The following is a 21,434-nucleotide window of genomic DNA, read 5'->3' on the forward strand; positions in this document are numbered from 1 at the left end:
ATTTCCTCTAGCTGCTGATTTCTAGAGTGCTGTACAAAGATCTGAAAAAGAGTTGGAGATGATGCGACTTCAGCTCGGAACGGCGCTCCCGGATCGACCAGAGTCATTCGATCCACATATTCGGCAATTGCTTGCCGCCCGAAGGCTCGATCAGTCAGCACTTGTAAACGTTAGTTGCTACGATTTTCAATTTTTCGGTATCAGTTTCGGTTTCGGTAAATATCAATTCCTGTATTTAACTTCAAGCTCATTATCATCCAGTGTCGAACTTATGTTTCCCTTTGAAAGACTATTGAGTAGCGAGAATGATATTGCTTAATTGATAGCTTTTTTGCATCCACATTTTCGTAGGAATGTGGAAACGCAGTAAAGTGAGAACGAAACGGTGCAGTTGCATAAGCAGTTGCGCTGGAGGTGGTGCAGTTAGCGGTTGAGATCGAATGAGTGACCCTTGCTACCACCGTTCATTACTGCAGTTCGCGGTGGTCCCACCTCGATTTCAACCACTATCTCGACCGCGCCGCCTCGAGCGTAATCGCTTACATAACTAGAAAGTGTCGTTATGTCGTTTTGACACGACTGTATTTCTCTTGTCATTACGTGTATCATATTTTATGAATAATCTTTTGACTATCGAATGGGTTATCCTTTTTTCCAGATGTATCTGAAATGCGGAGGCCAACAATGGGCTGAAGCTGTAGATCTGGATTTGGCTATGGCTGTGGTGAAATATTGCATGGATAGCCGAGTTGATGGTATGTCCTAATTGTTAGAAATTCAAATAATTCTGTTTTGCTTCATTAGGGAAAAAATTGATATTCTCTTGGCCTAATTTTCCTCTCTTTACTGATCACGTGCCTAATTTTTCTTTATTTGCCTAAAACTGAGTGATTTTTACCTTTCACACTTTCGCGGATAATGCTTTCAGGAGCGGTCCTGGTCTTTTTGCCCGGTTTCGACGATATAGTCCAAATGCGTGACAAGATCAACAACGAAACTTGGCCTTTACGGCGCCCAGTGATATTCACACTCCACTCTCAGATGAATTCCTTCGATCAGCAGAAGGTGTTTGAATCTGTAGGACCAAACGAACGGAAAGTGGTGGGTTTGAAGCGATTCATAGATAAGTAATTAAAACAACTCTCATTCAGTGGAGTTTTGATTGTTAAGATTCTGTCCACGAATATTGCGGAAGCTTCTTTAACTATCGATGACGTTGTGTTTGTCGTTGATTGTGGGAAAGTGAAAGAAAAGACTTATGACCATACATCACGTATTAGCCAGTTAAAAGTCACTTGGATCGCCAAGAGCAATGCTGAACAACGTGCAGGTAAGCATGCATTTGCTAAATATGCTGTTATAGTTAAAAGTGATCTACTGACAGGACGTGCTGGCCGATGTCGAGAGGGGTATTGTTTTCGACTCTACAGTATTGAAGACTATGATGAGATGCTAGAGACTCAGATGGCAGAAATGCAGAGAACTGCTATCCATGTGATTATTTTAGTCGTTCCATTAAAAGCTTTTTCACTTTGTGTCCATACAAGTCTACCGCGTTATTGAATCCACCTCAGGATGTATGCCTGCACGCAAAAATGTTCGCTCCTGAAAATATGACCGTAAAACAGTTCTTGCAAATGGCACCTGAACCACCGTTGGCCGACGCTGTAGATAAGAGCATGGATTTCCTGGAGGTGCGTTACTTTTCGTAGTTAAGTGTTTTTTGCAGGCTACATTACTGAAGGTAAATTTCTGTAGCAACTCGGAGCACTGTACTCGGAAGCAAGCACGTCGGATATCGATCTGACAGGATTCCCTCCACCTTACGTCGAGCCCCAATTAACGGATTTGGGAAGGCTTGTGGCACAGTTGCCTTTGGATCCACAACTGGGTATAGCGACAGTGGTTCTTCAGATCTTGGGATACGTTGAAAATTAGTCCTTGTTTAGCCCGTCTACTGCTTTTTGGCGTAGTACTCAGGTGTCTGAATCCTGTGGTTACTTTAGTTGCCGCCTTATCGCATAGGGATCCATGTAAGTTATAACATTTCTGCTTTCTCTTCGTCAGCTTTCGCTTGCGACACAGATCCATATTATTTTCCTTTATTTTTTTTTGATCATCCCAATATTTATCTCTAACTATATCTCCAAATCACAGTTTCGCGACTTTTAATTTCTGCTTCTATTTGGAAACTCTAGAGCCATTGTTTCTCAGTTGCTGTTTCAGCAATGTTAGCGCCGTTGTTTTTTTTTTTTCATGAAGCCGCGAGAACATTTTTTGTTCCCAATTAATTCTCCATCCATTTAATCGCTCTTTTATCTATCAATTAAAAAAAAATGTGGAAGTAGACATATTTAGTTCAGTGAGCAAAAAAAAACTTCATTTCTGTCGATTTCGTTATTTCGTCTGTCTACTTGAGGAGTGGCTGAAACGGGGCTTCACCATTCAAAATACAAATATTCGAAATTGTTATTCGATTTCCTGTCCCCTATTAGAATTTTGATGGAATGACTAGTTATGTGTGCGAAACCTAACCCGAGACAAGCAATCAAAACTCTGAACGAACAAACATAGTGGGGAGACTTCTTGGGATAAAATTCAACAATGTTCTTGTTGACTGACTAATCGCAGTTTTGTGAGGTTTCTCATTTTCTTGATGATAAAATGCGTGTTGAAATAGAATTTGATTGATCTTACCTTTAGAACTAAAATTATAGAGCTGCGATCTTTTTGTAATTCATTTCGATTCTCAGTTCCGATCCACTGCTTCAAATTTTTGCTCCAATCTTTTTTTTTTAATGCAAACATGTGACCTTCCTTTTCCATCGTGGATGTCTGGATCGTTCTCGCTTTGAAGCACTGTTGTTGAATTTCTCTCATAGAACTTCATCCTCTTATATCTCATTTTAGTTATTCTGGCGCTTTCCGAAGAGCGCGAACAGTCAAATAGACAAAGGGATAGTTTTGGAAAGCGCGATTTTTCGGATCATATCACATTAATCAGGTGAGCTAGCTCTTTTTAGGTGTTGTAAAGCTTCACAAAATATTACATTATTTTATCTTCGGAAATGAACTTGCGCGATAGATTTTGGCACACTCTTGCATAGGCTGTATTCAGATTGCTTCTTAAATCCTCTGCGACATCCGTAAAAAGTAGAGTAGTTCACTAGATGACAACTACTACTAATTTGTCGTTGTTTTACAGGGCTTTCAATGAGTTCAGTGAGAAAAGCCCAAAGGAAGTGACAGCGTTTTGCCGTGCAAATTATTTATCTTTACCAGCGATGCGTATGATCACGGGAATACGGTAATCATTCTGATTTGGAGAACTTATTAAAACCACCCAGTATTTTTTCTCTGCTTACATGTGTGAGGGTCACTGTATTATGGAGGAACGGAAACAGTGATACGATCTTAACTTTCGTTTTTCTCCTCCGCATTTTCGATTTGTCATTTCTTGAGAGGCTGAAACGTTAAATTTCGATGATTTTGTTTATTTTGTTTTCTGAAGAGTTTTTCATCCAATTTGCTCTGAATTCAGCCGACAACTTCTGATTGAACTACGTCGAGTGAAGATGATTAACTACGAAGGAGATCCCCTAAATGCCCTTCGTGATGCGACTTATAACAAGTGAGTGGTTTATTATCAGATTGTGCTCATTCTGACTATATATTCATAGTTGATTTAGGTACTCTTCGTCTTGGCCAATGATACAAGCGGCTATAGTGGCTGGCTGTTATCCAGGAATAGGTTTTGTTCGGGCTGGCAATAAACTGAAGAAAATCAGAACGAGGTGAACATTGTGTAACTGCTAAACAGTCATGGTATTTATTTTCCTCTCGTGTTACTGACAATATCGACTTCAGCACGGAAGCTGCTGCAACTCTTCATCCATCGTCAGTAATAAAGCGACAAGTGCTAGCAGCTCCGAAGAGAAGTGAAATTATCAATCAGTACGTTTCGGAGGACTCAGAAGATCCAATAATCGAGTACCTAGCATTCCACGAATTGGCAAAGATCGATGAAGGACTTACGGTGAGTTATCTTCGGAGGTGACAGTTCGCAAAATTTCCTGCTTTTGCTCTATCCACATAATGTTTAGCTGCGCACAGTGACAGTTGTCCCACCTTGTGCAGTAGTGTTGTTCGCTGGATCGATGAGATTGAAGAAGAGTACAATACAAAACTTTAACATCAGTGGGTTGCTTAGAAAATGTGAATCTGAATGTAGATCAGATTTAGATCCAATTTATTTCGCGCTTTTCAGCTGACCCAGATTCCGAAGATGAGGGCGATATGGACGAGGATGCTCCGTCAAAAGATGTGGTATACCCAATTGAGCACTGGATTGGTGTTAGGGCCACGTATTCGGTGAATATCTCATTAGAAATTCCGTTACATACCACGCGCCTGGTCCGCTACTGTTTTGAAAGCTTGAATACTTCTCCTCCTCATCTTTTTCTTTTCTTAATTTCCTTTCATTGTATTGACTGAAGATTGAATAATGAACATTTCAGGACATGAAACGGCTCATTCAGCTTAGATTCAAAGTGATGTCGTACTTCTTGTCTGCAATACATAGGCCTCAGATTTTGGCCAATCCCATGAAAGAGGATAACGTAAGTCCAAAATCTAGATCTTGCATGTAATTTCTGTGTGTTGGTTTAGTTTTGTAAGCTGGCGTTAGCGTATATTAGACCTGAAAATGCTTCAATCGTTCTATCTTTCGTGAAATGTCAATGTTGTTTTCAGAACGAGGTGATCTTTTTTAGATGATGAACTAGTTTTGAAGTATTTTAATTTGAGCAGAAGTACAGTGCAGAGCCGCCAAACCGCGCGCCCGCGCGGCTTTGAACTCTGCGGCCAGCTTAAGCAAATATATCAACTGTTTCATGTCAACATTCTTTTCAGGACTTGCTCGCCACACTAGCACAAGTGCTCCAAACTGACCATCAGGAAATGAGATTTAATCAGTGCGTCCTACCACAACAGCCATTGTTCTATCCACAACATCAAGTGCCAACTTCTTCGTCGACGTCAAGCTACAGTTCACACAACGGTCAACAGGCTCTTGCTCAACGATTCCCGCATAGAGAGGTTCTTACAATACATGAATTTTCGTAGATTTTTACTGAAAATTTTATCCTTTCTGTTCAGTTCCAAGGAACTCATTTTAGGCTTCTGTTTCCCAGCCGAATATGAGCGCGGTAGTTGAGTCCAATTTAAAGCCGGTAAGACTTCGTAAACTTCCCTACAACAGTCTGGTCTGGGACTTGGCTATTCAGACTCCATCCTCATGCCACACAGAGGGTCTTCCTGCATCTCACTCCATGTCCAGTTTTCAGAGTGGTGGATTTGAGAAAAGATTCGACGAAGAACAACAGTCGTCTCCACAGCAGGAGAGAGAACAACAGGACCGATTCCAGGATCAGCGAGAGAGAAGGCATGCCCTAGACGATTACAGTTATCAGAAAGGTCGAAGGGATAACTACGATCAGCGGCAACAGCGGTACAATCGCAACAGAGATGACTGGCAACGCAACAGACCGTATCAGCCACGCGAAGGAGCGTATAGAGAAAAAATGGAGAGGCCACAAAGTTTCCGCGAACGTGATCGGGAACGAGAAAGAGGCGGTCGCGACGAAACCGCACCTGGTCCATCGCAACAACAGCAACAGCGTCAGAGGATGCAAGTAAGGCTGTTGGAGTTTCCATTTTTGTTGTTATTACATTTTCTATCTTGTTACTTCTACAGGGCTACAACAATCGCGAACGGGACTATCGACAGAATGATCGCGAGTGGAATCGCTGCGATTCATCTGGGCCGGATCAGCTTACTTGGCAGCAGAGAGAAATGGAAAGAAGTGATAACTACAGAGAAAGACAAGGTGAGTGACCCGTTGCAGTTGCTCCGCTCCTTATTACAGTTATTTCATTCTTTTTGTGTGCTTAGGTCGTCGTGATTATAACAACTACAGACCACGACAATACAACAAGTTTGATGATGATCGGGAAGAGCCCGTATGTTGCCACGTTTAAAACTCCAGTTCATTCCTTTTTCATTTGATTCTGTTTAGAGGCATTAGCTCTTTTTTTTTTAAAAGGTTTGTCTTTGAAATAATTTCCCTTGTTCAGGTTCCCGAAGATCCTCGAGTGGACAGGAACGGTGAGGATGATTGGGAAGAAGTAAGCTCAGAATACTGTTTGAAGCAGTAGTTTTTGATTGTACAGAACTGTTCACAAGTTCTTCTGCGATCTTCAGGAAGAACTTCAAGCCGGTGGGTACCACCATGATCAACAAGACTATCAGCACAAACAAAATCGTCATTATCATTCTCGGCCTTACAACAGTCGTGGTGGCTATCGAGGGCGTGGGCGTGGTGGATTCTTTAATAATCGACATTACAATCGTGACGGTAAGAGTTAAGTTAAGTTGAGTTCGGCAAGAGTTCTACAAATTCTGATGGTTGAAAAAGCGGCCTTTGTGACTTTTTGGACAAGATTTCGTTGGTGCTTACTTTATTTTTTATGATCTTTCTGAGTTTGAGATCTGTTTGTTTAGATAATCGTCGTGACTTACAAGATGATGACAGAGGTGACAGAGATGGACGTGATACTCGAGATGGAGGTGATAACAGGGAACGGGATCACGTCGAAGGAAATCCGTTGGTTTTACTAGTAGTTTCCATCTTTACTCTGTGGTTTCGATTTTTTTTTTGCTGTTGTAGGCGAAACAACGATCGCAGTTACTACAGACAAGCTGGGAAGAATTACGATAATAACAGAAGGTTAGTGGTTTTTTATTCTTTTTGTTCATGTTGTTTTAGAGTCACTATTAACATTTTTAACTCTTTTCTCATATCTTTATTTCATATTGTTCTTTGTGCTCTTTGAAGTGTCACCCAAGATTTAACCTAAGTTTTGACTTCACCAATACACCACCTGTCATTTCTATAATAATTATTTGCAATTGAACGTATGCTATACAATGGTTATAAGTTGCATTTTCGGTATTTTTTCCAATTCTATATCTCTGCTTTTCAGCTTGGAAAACGACCGAGATAAACACTCAGAACGTAGTCGTGTGTTTATTAGCAAAACTTACTTTCAAGGTTAGTTTAGTAGCAGTCGGTTTGATTACCCATTGTTGGCGACAATTTTTTACTATGCTTCCTGGTAGTTATATCTCACTCATTTCTTTCACGACTGTGGAACTTAAAACTGTACGTACTACGTACAACTTACTGTTAGAATTTTCAGATCGACGACGTCGTGGATCAAATTCAAATTATAACTAGGACGTTTTTCTTCCCATGTGAATCTTATCATGATTGGTCTTCCCTATTGCTACAAATGGATATACTGCTTCCAACTATATTCGACTTTTCTTGTTTGTTTGTTTGTTTATTTGCGCTAGTTCATTGCACAAACATGCACGCCGTGTAGCTGTTTTAATGTTTCAAGCAAATCCCCTCTTCACTTTTTTTCTCGCGTCGCTTTCGTTGTGTGTGGTGCAGATGCGGTTTAGCAATTGTGTTGTCCTCGCATATTGTTAGTCGACAGTGCTCAGTTTTAAACATTATGATGGTTGTAAATATCCCCTCTTTCCTTTAAAATCTCCCCGCAGCGTGTCCCGTTCTTCTTTCTAGGTGACATAATGTTTGAAATCGAGTGCAGTTTTAAATCAGTTGTGTTTCTGCTCTTCTTCTCTTTCTTACATTTTTACCGTTAGGCTCGTATTCCCTGAAATAACGTATTAAGGCATATTCGAGTGCTGTGTTCTGTTCTTATCATTGCAAAGTATTAACGACGTAGTTAGTTGATGTTGTTTGCATCGTCCACCAAATGACGCGCACTGTAATTGGTAGCTCGCTGGTTGACCAGTAGCAGGAATGTGCAGAGTAATTGATCGGGCAAAACACGATTCTTTGAAATGTTTTAGTAGCTGCTATTCCAATTACTTAGTAGTGGAAATTCATAGAGCGACTAGTTTTTTTAAGAATTTGGGGCTAAGACATGGAGGAAAAACTGTATGTTGATGGCATCCAGGAATAGTATATCACAGAATATTTCAGTAATATTTCTGGAGTTGAAACAGAAGTCAATTAAGCATGAAGCGCCTCCTCCTCCATGTCTTTTGCTTCCGACTCTGCAATATCGCTGTGTAGCGTTTTTAAAACGTCAGCACTCTGAACTCTTTTGAACTGCATGAACGCGCTCTATGTTCCTTCCCTATTATCCGGTGATGATCGTTCTTAAGATAAGAGCTACAAATCACTAAATTAGGTGGTGTATTGACCTTTTTCAAACTCTGTTTCTCTAGCCTCATAGACCTCTAATCACTTTTTTTGTTTCTAAATAACTGTTCACCATGCTAAGCTTTTTATTTCTCGCATCAATGATATCCTTTGTGGTTATTGATTTTATAATATTTCCCTTCGAAAACGATTTCTCGTCACTCTTTCATAAATTTGATCGATTTAATTGATTGTTGACTGGTGGATCTATGTATTCCCTTCTATTTATATATGTTTATACTCGTCAAATCACTACCAATTTTTCTATTCGCAGTCGAAATAAAAGAGTATTTTGCCCACAGAAAATCAATTGTTGCTGTCGAATCTTGCGTGATTGACGTGTTTTGATCTACTTAGTGAGAAGATGTGTGGCTTGTATGAGGATATGTTTTGAAAGAGTATTTGTCGTCACGAGTTTAAATACTCAATGGTGTTTTCTTCAGGTTCTCCAGAGTTTTATTGTCAGATCTTAGTATGTATGCTTTGCTATCGCCCTCAGAGTGCAACATGAGATAACTGAAGTGCGCAGAGATCAGTTCTCACGGAGAAATAATTTTTTATCAGATAGCGGATGTCGAGGCGCGAGAGTGATCAGCAAACACCGTCGACTTCGTCATCGTCTTCTTTCACCGGTGTCAAATATGTATCAATCTTCGATGGAAAAACAAGGATAGTTCCGACAGTATGTTATTTCGCGTGGAAAGTTTCATTATATTCACTATGGCGGAGTTGTAGATTTTTCATGAAGAAGTTCAAATCTGTCACTCCGAAGTTTATCAAACTGAACACAGAAACTGTTCAGGAGAAGCTGGGGTACGGCGCGTGCCGGTCCGTGAACGAGTTCCAGAAATTGAATCGTATAGGCGAAGGCACTTATGGAATAGTCTATAGAGCCAGAGATACGAAAAGCGGACAAGTTGTGAGTTTGAATCGTTGACAGACCGTTGCTTGTTTGGATGAGATATAATTTCTAGGTAGCATTGAAAAAGGTCCGTGTCGATAGTAAAATGAGCGCTCAAGTAGGCATTTCTGACTCCGCCCTACGTGAGATCTTGCTTTTGAAGCGTCTTCGACACGAGAACATAGTTGAGCTCAAGGAAGTAGCTGTATCACGTGACCCGCAAGGCATGTTTCTTGTGATGGAGTATTGTGAACAGGTACGTGGACAGGTTCGCTGTAGTTGCTATGAACTACTGTGTCGAGATTTGTTAAGGATCTGGCCAAACTTCTGGACGAGATGATACATCCGTTTACTGAACCACAAGTCAAATGTCTCATGCAGCAATTGTTTCGAGCCCTGAATTACATGCATACACATTATGTGCTCCATAGAGATTTGAAGGTATGTTAGGGACCTTGAGATCATATCAACCTGGTAGCAGAACATAACTTAGGTTTCCAACCTTCTTCTCACCAGCCACGGCATATTAAAAGTGGCCGATTTTGGATTGGCACGTGTTTTTGGCGAGCCGAATATGAGCATGACTCCAAGAGTTATAACCTTGTGGTAGTTCACTTTTTAAAGACCGTGCATTACTGATTGTTTCAAATTCTGGAACATTCTGGTGACTCAGGTATCGCTGTCCAGAGTTATTGTTTGGCAGCAAAACACAAACCACAGGCATTGATCAGTGGGCAGCTGGATGCATTCTTGGCGAATTGTTGTTGCATCGGCCACTTCTGCCCGGCAAGAGCGATATGGAGCAAGTTTGTGCTGGATTCTACTGATTTATCTAAAAACTTGGTCTGAAACTGTTTGAATCACTGCCGAGTCTGTTTAGCTTCCTTTTGAAGAAGAATTTCTTACATTTTTCTTTACATTCTTTTACATCTTTACATTACACTTTTTGTTTAGTTTTTCCCACTGATTTTTTAATTAGGAAAAACAACATGAGCGAGTGTGCAGGATTTGCAAAAATCGATTTTTTTTTTGTTTTATGGCCCCAGAGGAAACACGTGGTTTGAAAGTTCTTCTCAAAGTCTATTCTTCTTCCTTGTTACAATATTAGTTTCTGTTAGTTTAGAAACTTTTGCTGTAAATCTTTGATATGTTTTCTCTGAATTACAGATAGATAAAATCATCGGACTCTTGGGCACTCCAACCACGAAAATATGGCCAGAATTGGAATCTATGCCTTTGCTGCAGAATTTCACGCTAAAAACGCAGCCGTTCAACAACGTAAAGGTGCACAGTGAGTACTTGAATTTTATACGGTAATTGGATTTCTATGTCCATTTAGGTGGTTTTCGAGTCTGCTTCTTTGTCAGCTATCGACTTATTGAATGCTTTGTTTACGTATGACCCTAACAAGCGCATTACTGCAGCCGATGCGCTGGCGCATCCGTTTTTCACGGTAAGTATGGCTGTCACTTAATTTCGAATCAAATTGGACTTTTGGGCATTCTGAGACGATTGCGGCCATGTACCATGCGCTTTGTGTTCCTTGAAAATTTCAAATCTACCAAGGTACCATTTGAAATTGGACTCGTGAAGTGCAACGTGAACAGTTCTTTGCGCCAAAACGAGTACGAGTTCATCGTTGAAAATTCTCGAAATGGTGAAAGCGTGAGCGAAAGCCATAAACTAACCACAAACGAAATGGCGCAAGGAGTTCTGAGTTCAGAAACGAACTGTGAGTTAAGCTTATTCGTGACCTTTGTGGCGTTTGAGATGCTGCTGGAAGCGAGGGATATGAGTACGAGTAACGGCTTCGTGCATTTCTTTGTACTGGGACAAATTGTACGAGGATAGAGGCTACAACTGTCGACAGAGGATTTAAAAAGGAAAGGACTAAGCGGGTGCCACTGACTCTGAAAAGACGACGAAGTTCCAACGGAGATTTGTTGATCTGCTGTAAACGAGTCTAATAAAATTTTTGACTAACAGGGCCGTAGTACTAGTTGAAGTCGAATGCTGAGGGTATTTGAATAGCAAGATTTTCTTTCTCCAGAAAATGACCTTTTTTTCTAGGAGCGGCCGCTGCCATGCGATCCAGTGCTGATACCGTCGTTACCTCCGAGCCATGGGAAGAAACGTAAACGGGACGAATCACAGCAGCGATGACACCGTTTTATTGTATGCAATTGTCAGTATACAGATAAAGTTCCAATTGTCCTTGTGCTCGATAATTCCGGTTCGGAAAACCAACAATCACTCTTTGAGGAGGTTTAGGAGAAGATTGTCCGATTTTTTCATCGAAGAAGTGATGTGGTGTTCTTCCGTAGTCGGACAGGTATGATTTGAAGCAAGATTTTTTGAGGTAGGTGATCTTCGCTTACAAAAGTAGCGCTGACAGGGCACATATTATTAATTGTTACTTATACGTTAGTGTGGTGATTCGAAAGCTGCGAAGGTGTAAAGAAAATTGTGTCGGTTTTACCAATCAATACACAATATCGAAACTGTGCTTTGAAATCACACTTCACCTATATTATCTAATGTAATTAGAGTGTACTTTGTACTGCTTTGGATATATAGGCTTCTGCTCACTTATGCGGAAGAGAAACCTTTTTTCAAGAAAAAAAAACTTTTTTGCAAGTTTCTCCCTTCTCCAGTTAAAATTCCACCACCAAGATCCAAAAAAAAACGAAGCAAAAAATAACTATACCCATCTACACTCATGTTTATACGAGCGGCCGCAACGTGCTACACTTGCTGTGGTTGATACCGACAGTCCCACGCAGAGCAGGTTGATATAAGTATCGAGGATCATACCTATGGATAAGACTTCCAGGCTGCTGCGCAAATTTTGGCGATCAATATCCGAAGCCAACCGATCATCTAACGACTCGAGTATTCCTCTCTTTAGATCGAGCGAACTATGTTACGGTCAATGTGATTTTCAACTCAAGGAAAATAGAAAGTCTACGTTTCGCCAACAATCACAAATACCTCCACAATTTCCCACTTTTCATGTGGAATTTCGCTCAGAACTAAATGTATCAGGGAAGGTACGTCTTGATTTCATATTGCTATCCACAGTACATCAGTCCAAAGATGCCTTTGCGGTCGCGAGCGTCGTTATCAGCTGCGTCCTGGTCAGATAGGGCGCATCCATGATCGTCGTTTTTGAACGTGTCGGCTGTTTTTAATTGCTTTCTTGATGTTAATTTCCATTACACTTTTCAAGATTCAGTTTTCGCTTTTGAACCAGCATTGCTATGATTTCCTTCACTTCCTTGCTGTTACTTTTTTCCCCGTTTCTGTCCATTTATGCTTAATATTTGTTTTTCACCATCGATGCTTGGCCATATCTACTTCCATGGTGCTAGACTGGTGATTATTGCCGTAAACTCACGTGATGTCGCTTCAAATTGCAGGGGAATTTCTTCTTTTTCCAGTGCTTTCTGATTTAATGCCTACAATTTGAAGCGCCGCCTTCTTGCGTTCCGAGCTTTTGTAGAATTCGTGCTAAAATTCCAGCATTTCGTCTCCCTATTCAAATGACTATGTCTTCCCTGTTAAAACTACTGTTTTTAACTGATTTATTCTTTTCCACGATGGTACAAGGAGTTACTGTTAAAATCAGCACCGGAGCCCTCTCTGGTTATCAAATGAAAGCCAGTTCTGGTAAAATTGTTAATATTTTCAAGGTAAGCTCACTTTCACAGGGGTATCCGACGCAATAGTCACGAATGATGTTTTTTTTTCTTAATCACAGTAGAGTGTTATGGAGTAGATTTCGTGGAAGAAAATGAGCTAAAAGAAAGGTGGGAAAATCAGCGTGTGCGGTGGCATTTCGTGAACATATTTCTCTGAGATGCTGCGTTTTCGTGCTCCCGCCGTAGCAATTTCCTGTTACCATTGTGACCAGCGCAGTGGTGACGGTATTCAAGAGTTTATTGAATGTTAAGAAATCTAACAATATTTTGACCATCTGGATGTTTTGGTACCGATCAACTCCTACAAGGATTTTCGGTAATGGCGACACGACTCCAAGAAGAAAACGAAGACCAGGAAAAGGGAACTAATATAGCTTTCGTGAAATTAACGCAAAACTGGTTATGAGCGTATCTAAAAAGTTGATGGAATACCTTAGGAACAGGGTATTGATACCAGGCCACACATGCGCATGTCTTTTAAGTTCTTCTTCTTCCTAGCGTTTGTCCCGCGTTGTTGCAGGGTCCGCTTTTCTGCTTCTTGTCTTCCATTTGGTTCTATCCATTGCATCAGCCGTACATAAACGCGCATCTATCATATCCAGCTTCACACGGTCTAACCAGCGAATCTTTGGCCTCCCACGCGGCCTCACTCCTAAAACGTCGAGCTTCAGTGCGGTTTTGGCAACAGAATCTTCCTCTCGCCGCAAGACGTGACCGAACCATCTCAGTCGGGCCTCCTTCATCTTCTCAGTTATCGAGACGACGCCGAAGATGGAGCGCACAGTGTCGTTGGATACTTTCTCTCTTAGCGTTACACCTATCGTCCACCTTAACATTCGCATCTCCATAGCGTGCAACACTCTTTCTAAGGTTTTCGTCGTCGGCCAGCACTCGCATCCGTAAAGGGCAACAGGACGCACAACCGTCCTGTAGATCTTCGACTTCAGTCGAACAGGGACTTTCTTGTCGCACAGTACGCCTGTTGCCATTTTCCATTTCATCCATGCCGCATTAAAGGCATCACCCCACGAATCTGAGGTGGTGCAGATTTCAGGTGGAGTATTCGTATACGGGATGGGAGACTATGGAGAGGAGGGTGATTCCGTCCATTTCTTCGTAATTCCCGTAAAAAACGGCCTGGAAGATGCGGCGCCGCACAAGGCTGGCGCGCTCCAGTCGAACTCCCTGCACAAAATAGTGCGCCAAAACTGAAGCCTTCCGGGCCTTTTTTTACGGCAGTTAGGAAGAAATGGACGGAATCACCCCCCTCTCTATAGTCTCCCATCCCGTATACGAATACTCCACCTGAAATCCGTACCACCTCAGATTCTTGGTGTGATGCCTTTAACACGTGCTCGACCTTCTTGATCAATGTCGCCTGTGGAAGTCACTTTGGATCCAAGGTATTTCAAACAGTTCACCTTTCGGTGCCATCGACACGAATTGAACCATCCTCTATCCTTGGTCCGCACTCCATGTACTCAGTTTTTGATGTGTTGAGGCGCAATCCATATTTCTGCAGCCGATCCTTCCAAGACTGTACTTGTTTCTGAAGATCACCTCGAGACTCCAACGCGAGCATGACATCATCGGCAAAGAGTAGAGTCCACGGATACTGCTTCTGGATTTCCTTTGTTATCGTGTCCATGCATAGTATGAACAGCAGGTGTGAGAGGGATGAACCCTGGTGAACCCCTACTTGTACAGGGAATGGCCTGCTTGTTCCAGCAGCACATCGGACAACGCTGGTAGGCTTCGCATAAAGCAGCATTGTCCACCGCACATATTCTTCTGGTACTCTATGCGACCTCATGGACATCCATAGCAGCTCATGTGGGACACGGTCGAAAGCTTTCTCGAGATCGAGAAAAGCAAGATACACACTGCAGCTCTTCTCTCGATGTTTCTCCAGAAGGATACGGACAGCATGGATAGCATCTATAGTGCTGCAGTCCTTCACAAAATCGCACTGGTTGAGTGAAACGCTGACAATTTTCCTCAGACGAGCCTCCAGGACACGCTCAAAAACCTTCATCATATATCGTATGTATGTCGTATATCCCGTCGTCGTTGCGAGCTCCAAAACCGTATCCACCATGACAACTCTCGAACCCGTCTTTCCGAGAACCGACATGTCCGTTGAAGTCTCCTCCGATTAGAAGTATTTCTTCGCCTTCCAGGGATTGGACGTACTGCTCCAGATCTTCCCAAAAGCACGCCTTCTCTTCTTCACTACAGCCATCTATGGCGCATAAGCAGAGACGACTAGCAATTCCACTTCTCCTGTATCTGCTTTTACAGCCATCAAGCGATCCGATAGCCGATCCACCGCTGTGACGCTATCTCTAAATGACTCATCCAATATGATACCAACACCATTGCGATTTGATGTGCCGTGGTAGATGAGCTTGTAGCCATCGCCTAATTCCCTTGACTTGGAGCCTTTCCAGCGAGTCTCCTGTACACAACATATGCCAACACGGCGTTTTCTGAGACTGTCTGCCAGTTCACGACTTCTTCCAGTAAGCGTCCCAACGTTAAGTGTTGCCAAACGCACTGGATGTTGCTGGCGATGACGGACTACCTTCTTTGGCCGGCTCCGTCCTCTAGCCGGTAGCCCTCGCATATTTGCCCGGACGAGGACAATGCGCGTCGCTTCTGGGGTACGCCCTAGCTTCTGGAGAACACATAGTAGACATTAGCAGTATGACGCGACGGGGTATTGTCCTCGGTCGGCTTGTCGCACTAGCAAGCTAGCAGCCTGGCACTGGAATCGTCGTACTTCACTTAGCTAGCTTGTAGCCTTGGCGCAAGGACCGGGCTACTAGCCGGATACCTTTGTGGCATGGTTGATCCTGCCGAGACGAAGTCTCGCCACCATATCTGCCCGACGGCCAGGGCCACCTCTGCGCCGCTTTGAGGCGTGAAGTAGGATTTGAAGCAGAAACCTGCAACCACTTATACGGTAGGAATTACTATATAATAACTACTCCGAAGTGATCGGTGCGCCAAAACTCGCATATCTTGGAAAGATGTTTTGATCGAATATACTTTTGAACTTCACTTCATTTATTTTGAGATTTTCTAGCACATACCCTATGCATTACCACCAGTAGGTGATCTGCGATTTCAAAAGCCACGCCCACCTCAAAGGTGGAACGGGTTACGTGATGCTACAGGTAAAACGTCTCTTTGCTTTCTTTATGTTTGCTCTGTGGCTAAAGCTAGTGTTTTAGAATATGGGCCGGCATGTATGTCCAATTCATCCACTACAAGGAGCCCACAAAAATGGGTGAACGAGGATTGTCTGCATGTGAATATTTTTGCTGGAGAGGACTGTATGGTAGGAAAAGATAAGAATCTACTTCTTAGAGTATCCTCGATGTTCTCATTTCTAGTGCCAATTTGTTGGGAAATGTAGTGCATGAGAAAGAACTTATCTATGTGTGCCAGCGCAATACGCAATACTTACTGTTCTCTTCCAGAAAACCAGCTGTCCGGTAGTCTTCTATATTCATGGAGGTGGTTTCAATTATGACTCGGCTGTCATGTTCAAGGACGATTTACTTGTCAACAATTTCGGAGGGAATGGTGGAATTATGAATTCTTGATCTCTATTCATTATCAGAATCCTGTATTATCTCGGATTTTAGACATTGTCTTGGTAATCCCTGGATTTCGCCTTGGCTTTTTTGGCTTGCTAACATTTGCATCTGATGAGGTAGTTCCAAGAAATATTGGTGCATATGGTGAGGATCTTCTTCTTTACTGTTGTGCGTCTACACTTTTTACGCCTTTCCGTGCTTCATTATCAATGAATTTTAGAGTCTTTTAGATCTTCTTGCGGCTCTGAACTTTATCAAAAGCGAAATAGGAAGTTTTGGCGGTAACGGAGATGATATCACTCTTTTTGGTCATTCTGGAGGAGCTGTCGCAGCGACACAGTTTGCCTTATCGAGGCGGATTGATCCCGAGAGGAAGTACTATGTTATTGCTACTAAAATCTTACTTAATATAACAAGCTATTGATAGTTCAATACGAGTGAATGGTGATTTCAGGCTGTTCCAGAAAGCAGTGTTAATGTCCATGGAGTTCGGGTTTGCGGATTTGCCTCATATGGAGGAGTTGACGATGGATCTGGCTTACCGTGCAAAAGTTAGAAAATTATGTTTAAAAAAGTCTGAAATGATTCTCTGTGGTTTTTTTAGAGGTTTGTCTTATCTTCTGAAAATTGTTCTGCTGACAACAAAGAGTTATTATTCTAGAAGCTTTTTTCTCTGAAGAATATTTCAAAATTTTGTTTTATTTTTCTATCCACATACATATAGTTTTCTTCGTTTTATAATCTTTTATACTTCTCAGAAGCTACAGCTATATACTAGTGTTGCAATGTGTTCTGGTTTCTTTCCGTTTGTTTTTCATTGTATTAGTGCATCTACCCAAAAAGCTTCAAGTTACTCGAAATTTGCGTGTACTTTAGCTAATATGCTTACCTTATGCGTTCCTCTTCCAGAAGGTTTATTAGGATATAATTTGCAGGTTTTAATTCTTGACTCGCAATCGAATTACTAAATTGTGCTTTGGAGATTCCTTTGCAATAAGCTGAAGGCCCCTTTGTGTTAGTAGTAGTGATTTATGGCAGCTATCTGTTTTCAGCGCCCTTCTAGCCTATACAGAACAGCAGACGATGTAACACCATCTGTGAGTGAGGTCCTCTGCTGGAGTAAACTTATAGTGGGGTCAAAACACAGCAAGTACGCAGTTGCGTATGCGGCCTCTGTTGAGGCGCTTGGGTGGAGCGTGGTGGCTAGGAACATGGTGAAACCCTTGTTGGCACCACCCATCGCTGCAGTTGGCGACGGGACCACCTCGGTTCCAACTGCTGCCTCCACAGCGCCGTTTCGAACGCGTACGCAAATGCACCGCAACCACACTCGTGATTCATATCGTTTTGACCCGACTACAAATATAGCACAAACGTGATCACATCCCCGAACTTCAGCATAGGTAGAATAAATTATGAAGAACACAGATCCAGAATAGCTGCATGTCTCTGCCTTTTCTTTTTGTTGTGTCAGTCAGTGCTCAGAGATATTTGCAAACACAAGGAAAGCGGTTTATACATGCGGTTATCAACTCCATCTCACCTTCTTTTTGGTGCTGTGCAATTACCTGCACCATTTACTGAAAATCAGCTTTCTGGTGACGTCGTGGTGTGCTAGGTCCTGTATATCCACACTTAAGGCGTTAATATCTTCTTTCCAGTGTTCAGTATCAAGAAAACTGAGGCACGAATCAACAGCGCTTGTTGAAGGGATTGTGCGATGCCTTCGCGATGTCGACAGCACTGAAATACTGCGGTTAGCGAAAATTTTGCATCATCACTTGTTAAGCGTTTGAATGAGCATGTTTTTGTTAATATATGAGTGAATGTACCCGAATATTTTCTCTTTAGAATCCAGCGAGAGATGGAGGACGAGAGTAAGCATCTTAAACCGGAAGGACTCGTGATGACTGCACCGCTATTCGAGGCACAAGACTTGCAGGAATTCCTCAGCAATCCTCCGTTGCGGTTAATAATTACTGGCACAACATCGAAGGAACTTGACACTGCAGACGATTCCAGTGGAGGTTACATCATGGAACTACTGGGGTTGAAGAATTCGGAAGTGATCATGGAGAGATATCGTGAGGACCTGTCTTCAAAAAAGTTGCGTGAGTGGAACATTTCTTCCGGAAGTAATACGACACAATGTTGGATTTCAGTTTTCAACCACACCCTTGAAACTCAGGCAATTTTTCTTTCGTCGTACGTGGTAGGTCACACACTGCAAGAAGCTGGTGGAAAGGTGTAGTTTAAAAATTTTACATGCTTCCATTTCTCTCACCAAAATTGGTCTGCTTTAGGTCTTTCTTTATTCGTACGCAAATGCACGTCATCCGGCTCACACTGATGATCTGTCCTATATTATGGGGGTTCACCCATTTGAGCATGACGCGAATGAGGCGGTATTGGCTGTGGTTTATCCTAGATTCTTTGTAGACTTCGTGAAAACCGGAAGACCACGTCGAGGTTTGTCCGAAACGCTTTGCCCGAAAAACAAACTGGCATAGAAGGGAAGAGCAAGAAGTGAAGGAATCGAAATGAAACGAAAGGCTGGAAATTGTGCAGAGTGTTGCTCCAGAAGGAAGTACTTTTTTGTCTCATTGTTTTGCGTTAGTAAGAAAGTATACAAGTACAGCGATTTTCGCGGTTTCGAAGCAACCCGGAAAAAATTGGCAACAGTCCTCATAATATGGAAAACGCCACTGTGCTACTGAATCTTTTCAATAGTCTAGTGGATCCCAGTTGCTTTTCCCCATAGTTTGATAGTTTAGCTTCCAGGGCATCACAGCAAAACACTGTGCGCGCCGCCATAGCTCAGTCGGTTAGAGCGTGGGTCTAATAAGCCCAAGGTCGCAGGTTCGACCCCTGCTGGCGGCAAACGTTTTTGCTTCGCGAAAATGGGTGCCTCTGTTTTACTTTTGTTTTTGTTTTTTTTTTTCTTTGTTTTGTTCCTACGTTGTTTTCTTAGTCCGAAGCATTTCTACAGCATAGGTTTTTTAGAGCATAATTTAGCTGTTGACTTTCTCAGATTTTGATCCAAAATTTCATCTAATGATACACAGTGAGAACAGTGTGTTTGGGAGAAATCATAACAAAATTCTCCGAGGAGTAAGTGGAATTAATTGAAAACTATCTTCTGTGAGATATCTTGCTATTGCCTGTTTATTGTTTATGTAGAGTTGTATATAGACTTCACTTCGCGTTCGTCAAAATTCAAAGTAAAAAAAAATCCCTACAAGTCGTAGATATTTTTTTTCGATCTACACTGAAATCAGATTGGACACCACTCCAACCATACTTGGACAACTACATGAATATCGATGTGGATGTAGATAATGGGACTATGCCGCACATGGAATTACACTACGAATCACAAGTTGTTAGCTACTGGAGAGGTCTCAAGAAGTATGACAAGCAACTCAGCGCACTTAAGAAGACGGTGAGCGAGGTCACATTGCATATCATAGGTAGCACCTTATTTACAAAGATGTTTATTAGGTCGCTATAACACATGATGTGTCTATGTCCAACGATAGTGGTGCAACAGCAACTAGCGTCAATCATTCCACTATCATTGAGTTATTCTTGCCATTGTTCGCAGTTATTGTTACTGTATTGCTAGTTGGATATCTGGTACGCCGTCGAGAAAGGCAAAAAGCGAACATCATGGATGAAAATGAGAAAACTCCACTCTTCGCATGAGTTATTTGCAAAGAGTAAGGTTAATGAATAGATAACGATCTCCTGTGAGATATCTTACTATGTCATTTTTTCACGTGTACATATATGTACTCAAAACCTGTAGTGATATTCACGGACCGAAACTCGGTCATAATTAATCCCCTTGTTAATTTACAAGTAATAAATGTTGAAATACAAGGAGAAACGTTTTTGTTGGAAGATTGATGTGCAGACAGCGCCTGAACGATCGATGAAATCGCGGAGTACCGCTGTAGTTATGTGGAGGGAAAAAATTTCTAAAGCATTCAAGATTTATTCTAGTTTCAGTGTTTCAGTATCTCTGACGTCAAGTGTTGGAGAAGTAATACATCTATCCAGCATCTAAAATACGATGCTTAAACTCACGTGTAGCTTCTGTGAAACCACTTCCATCGATTTATCCAGATTTCGCAGGTAAAATTGCAGGGCCCCATTTTGGATAAATCGATGGAAGAGCATGTCGCTGGAATGTCATCTTTTGGGAATAGTAGCCAACATATTCAGGAATGCTGCGTTAGTTCTGAATACAGTATTTCGTCCCTATTTACTCTTTCTGCTTGTGATATCAATCACCGATTCTTGTGTTCTCACTAAATGCTAGCAACGCATCCTTGCACACTAAAATTTCATATGGTCCAATTTGTACTACTGAAGCGCTGCTTCCCGCCATCTTTATCATGTGGAGTGCCAATGAGTGTGCAGAAGAATCACAATCATGATTTACAATGAAGGCGTGAAGCAGATAACAATTCATTATCAAATGAACAAGATTTAATAGAGACACGAAACAACGAAACAGTTATATACACTGATGAAGTCGTTTTGTATACTTTAAACGTCTGCATACATAAAATGATCACGTCTAGAAAAAAAAAAAACAAATAAAAAAACCGATTACGGCATATCGGACCACATGTTGAAACATTTACGGATTATGCGAAAAAGCACCGCCGTCTTTTTCACCTTTTCTTCTTTTTCTTTTCTACATTCTGCCACTCGAAATAGGCTGAAATTTTATGGAAGTGTCGGTAGAGTTTTGTAAACCGTAAAGATTTGTGAAAGATCATAAGTGTACCCCTTAACGACCAAATGCTTGAAATGTCTGTGCGGCTACGTTGGCAAAGAGTACGGTTCATCTCACTTCATATGCTCACATAAACTGAAAAAAGCAGCAGTAGGAAAAGACCGACGTGTAGCACTTGTGGAT

The 21,434-nt window shown here is 41.8% G+C and overlaps 6 protein-coding genes across 12 annotated transcripts in view; 3 read left to right on the forward strand and 3 right to left on the reverse strand.

Annotated features, from left to right (window-relative positions):
* Positions 1 to 7,298, forward strand: part of RB195_005280 (uncharacterized protein) — a gene marked incomplete at both ends in the record, with an annotated part of 32,210 nt that extends 24,912 nt beyond the window's left edge. For 2 of the 3 annotated variants that reach the window (XM_064177686.1, XM_064177685.1), the window contains 27 exons: positions 26 to 169; positions 659 to 755; positions 929 to 1,101; positions 1,171 to 1,330; positions 1,385 to 1,494; positions 1,575 to 1,694; positions 1,759 to 1,891; positions 1,950 to 2,033; positions 2,911 to 3,004; positions 3,206 to 3,307; positions 3,542 to 3,631; positions 3,690 to 3,794; positions 3,868 to 4,036; positions 4,104 to 4,197; positions 4,268 to 4,371; positions 4,518 to 4,619; positions 4,912 to 5,097; positions 5,178 to 5,231; positions 5,286 to 5,693; positions 5,756 to 5,888; positions 5,954 to 6,021; positions 6,136 to 6,186; positions 6,263 to 6,416; positions 6,563 to 6,665; positions 6,729 to 6,788; positions 7,045 to 7,112; positions 7,261 to 7,298. In XM_064177686.1, coding sequence (XP_064034802.1) covers positions 26 to 169; positions 659 to 755; positions 929 to 1,101; positions 1,171 to 1,330; positions 1,385 to 1,494; positions 1,575 to 1,694; positions 1,759 to 1,891; positions 1,950 to 2,033; positions 2,911 to 3,004; positions 3,206 to 3,307; positions 3,542 to 3,631; positions 3,690 to 3,794; positions 3,868 to 4,036; positions 4,104 to 4,197; positions 4,268 to 4,371; positions 4,518 to 4,619; positions 4,912 to 5,097; positions 5,178 to 5,231; positions 5,286 to 5,693; positions 5,756 to 5,888; positions 5,954 to 6,021; positions 6,136 to 6,186; positions 6,263 to 6,416; positions 6,563 to 6,665; positions 6,729 to 6,788; positions 7,045 to 7,112; positions 7,261 to 7,298 — 3,204 coding nt within the window. The remainder of the gene's footprint in view (positions 1 to 25; positions 170 to 658; positions 756 to 928; positions 1,102 to 1,170; positions 1,331 to 1,384; positions 1,495 to 1,574; positions 1,695 to 1,758; positions 1,892 to 1,949; positions 2,034 to 2,910; positions 3,005 to 3,205; positions 3,308 to 3,541; positions 3,632 to 3,689; positions 3,795 to 3,867; positions 4,037 to 4,103; positions 4,198 to 4,267; positions 4,372 to 4,517; positions 4,620 to 4,911; positions 5,098 to 5,177; positions 5,232 to 5,285; positions 5,694 to 5,755; positions 5,889 to 5,953; positions 6,022 to 6,135; positions 6,187 to 6,262; positions 6,417 to 6,562; positions 6,666 to 6,728; positions 6,789 to 7,044; positions 7,113 to 7,260) is intronic. The other variant, XM_064177687.1, reaches the window with a different exon arrangement.
* A 1,230-nt stretch (positions 7,299 to 8,528) lies between these two features.
* On the forward strand, positions 8,529 to 11,361 carry RB195_005281 (uncharacterized protein; the record flags this gene model as incomplete). 2 transcript variants are annotated; one of them, XM_064177689.1, is made up of 10 exons in its annotated part: positions 8,869 to 8,979; positions 9,100 to 9,216; positions 9,272 to 9,286; positions 9,362 to 9,454; positions 9,511 to 9,639; positions 9,692 to 9,804; positions 9,872 to 10,004; positions 10,366 to 10,482; positions 10,538 to 10,651; positions 11,269 to 11,361. In XM_064177689.1, 10 exons carry the CDS (start codon positions 8,869 to 8,871, stop codon positions 11,359 to 11,361), a joined length of 1,035 nt encoding a protein of 344 aa, XP_064034807.1. The 2 variants fall into 2 exon arrangements, with proteins under 2 accessions (XP_064034806.1, XP_064034807.1); XM_064177688.1 differs by lacking the exon at positions 8,869 to 8,979 and adding an exon at positions 8,529 to 8,627 and having other exon boundaries at positions 9,272 to 9,454.
* A 2,032-nt stretch (positions 11,362 to 13,393) lies between these two features.
* Positions 13,394 to 13,888, reverse strand: RB195_005282 (uncharacterized protein; the record flags this gene model as incomplete). The annotated part of the gene is made up of 1 exon (XM_064177690.1): positions 13,394 to 13,888. The coding sequence occupies one exon, from the start codon at positions 13,886 to 13,888 to the stop codon at positions 13,394 to 13,396; it is 495 nt and encodes a 164-aa protein (XP_064034808.1).
* Positions 13,889 to 14,316: 428 nt separating this feature from the next.
* Positions 14,317 to 15,033, reverse strand: RB195_005283 (uncharacterized protein; the record flags this gene model as incomplete). The annotated part of the gene is made up of 1 exon (XM_013445343.2): positions 14,317 to 15,033. One exon carries the CDS (start codon positions 15,031 to 15,033, stop codon positions 14,317 to 14,319), a length of 717 nt encoding a protein of 238 aa, XP_013300797.2.
* A 108-nt stretch (positions 15,034 to 15,141) lies between these two features.
* Positions 15,142 to 15,525, reverse strand: RB195_005284 (uncharacterized protein; the record flags this gene model as incomplete). Its single annotated transcript, XM_064177692.1, has 1 exon — positions 15,142 to 15,525. The coding sequence occupies one exon, from the start codon at positions 15,523 to 15,525 to the stop codon at positions 15,142 to 15,144; it is 384 nt and encodes a 127-aa protein (XP_064034809.1).
* Positions 15,526 to 15,544: 19 nt separating this feature from the next.
* RB195_005285 (uncharacterized protein) lies at positions 15,545 to 20,209 on the forward strand (the record flags this gene model as incomplete). Of its 4 annotated transcripts, XM_064177693.1 has the most annotated exons (11): positions 16,153 to 16,242; positions 16,385 to 16,490; positions 16,553 to 16,648; positions 16,735 to 16,879; positions 16,959 to 17,055; positions 18,166 to 18,260; positions 18,356 to 18,615; positions 18,667 to 18,749; positions 18,808 to 18,973; positions 19,783 to 19,946; positions 20,006 to 20,209. In XM_064177693.1, 11 exons carry the CDS (start codon positions 16,153 to 16,155, stop codon positions 20,207 to 20,209), a joined length of 1,506 nt encoding a protein of 501 aa, XP_064034812.1. The 4 variants fall into 4 exon arrangements, with proteins under 4 accessions (XP_064034810.1, XP_064034811.1, XP_064034812.1 ...); XM_064177695.1 differs by lacking the exons at positions 18,667 to 18,749; positions 18,808 to 18,973; positions 19,783 to 19,946; positions 20,006 to 20,209 and adding exons at positions 15,545 to 15,562; positions 15,988 to 16,078 and having other exon boundaries at positions 16,136 to 16,242; positions 18,356 to 18,381; positions 18,447 to 18,508; XM_064177694.1 differs by lacking the exons at positions 18,667 to 18,749; positions 18,808 to 18,973; positions 19,783 to 19,946; positions 20,006 to 20,209 and adding exons at positions 15,545 to 15,562; positions 15,988 to 16,078 and having other exon boundaries at positions 16,136 to 16,212; positions 18,356 to 18,381; positions 18,447 to 18,508.
* Positions 20,210 to 21,434: the final 1,225 nt, after the last annotated feature.

The sequence above is a fragment of the Necator americanus genome, chromosome I (genome assembly GCF_031761385.1).
Source record: "Necator americanus strain Aroian chromosome I, whole genome shotgun sequence".
Classification (NCBI taxonomy): domain Eukaryota; kingdom Metazoa; phylum Nematoda; class Chromadorea; order Rhabditida; family Ancylostomatidae; genus Necator; species Necator americanus.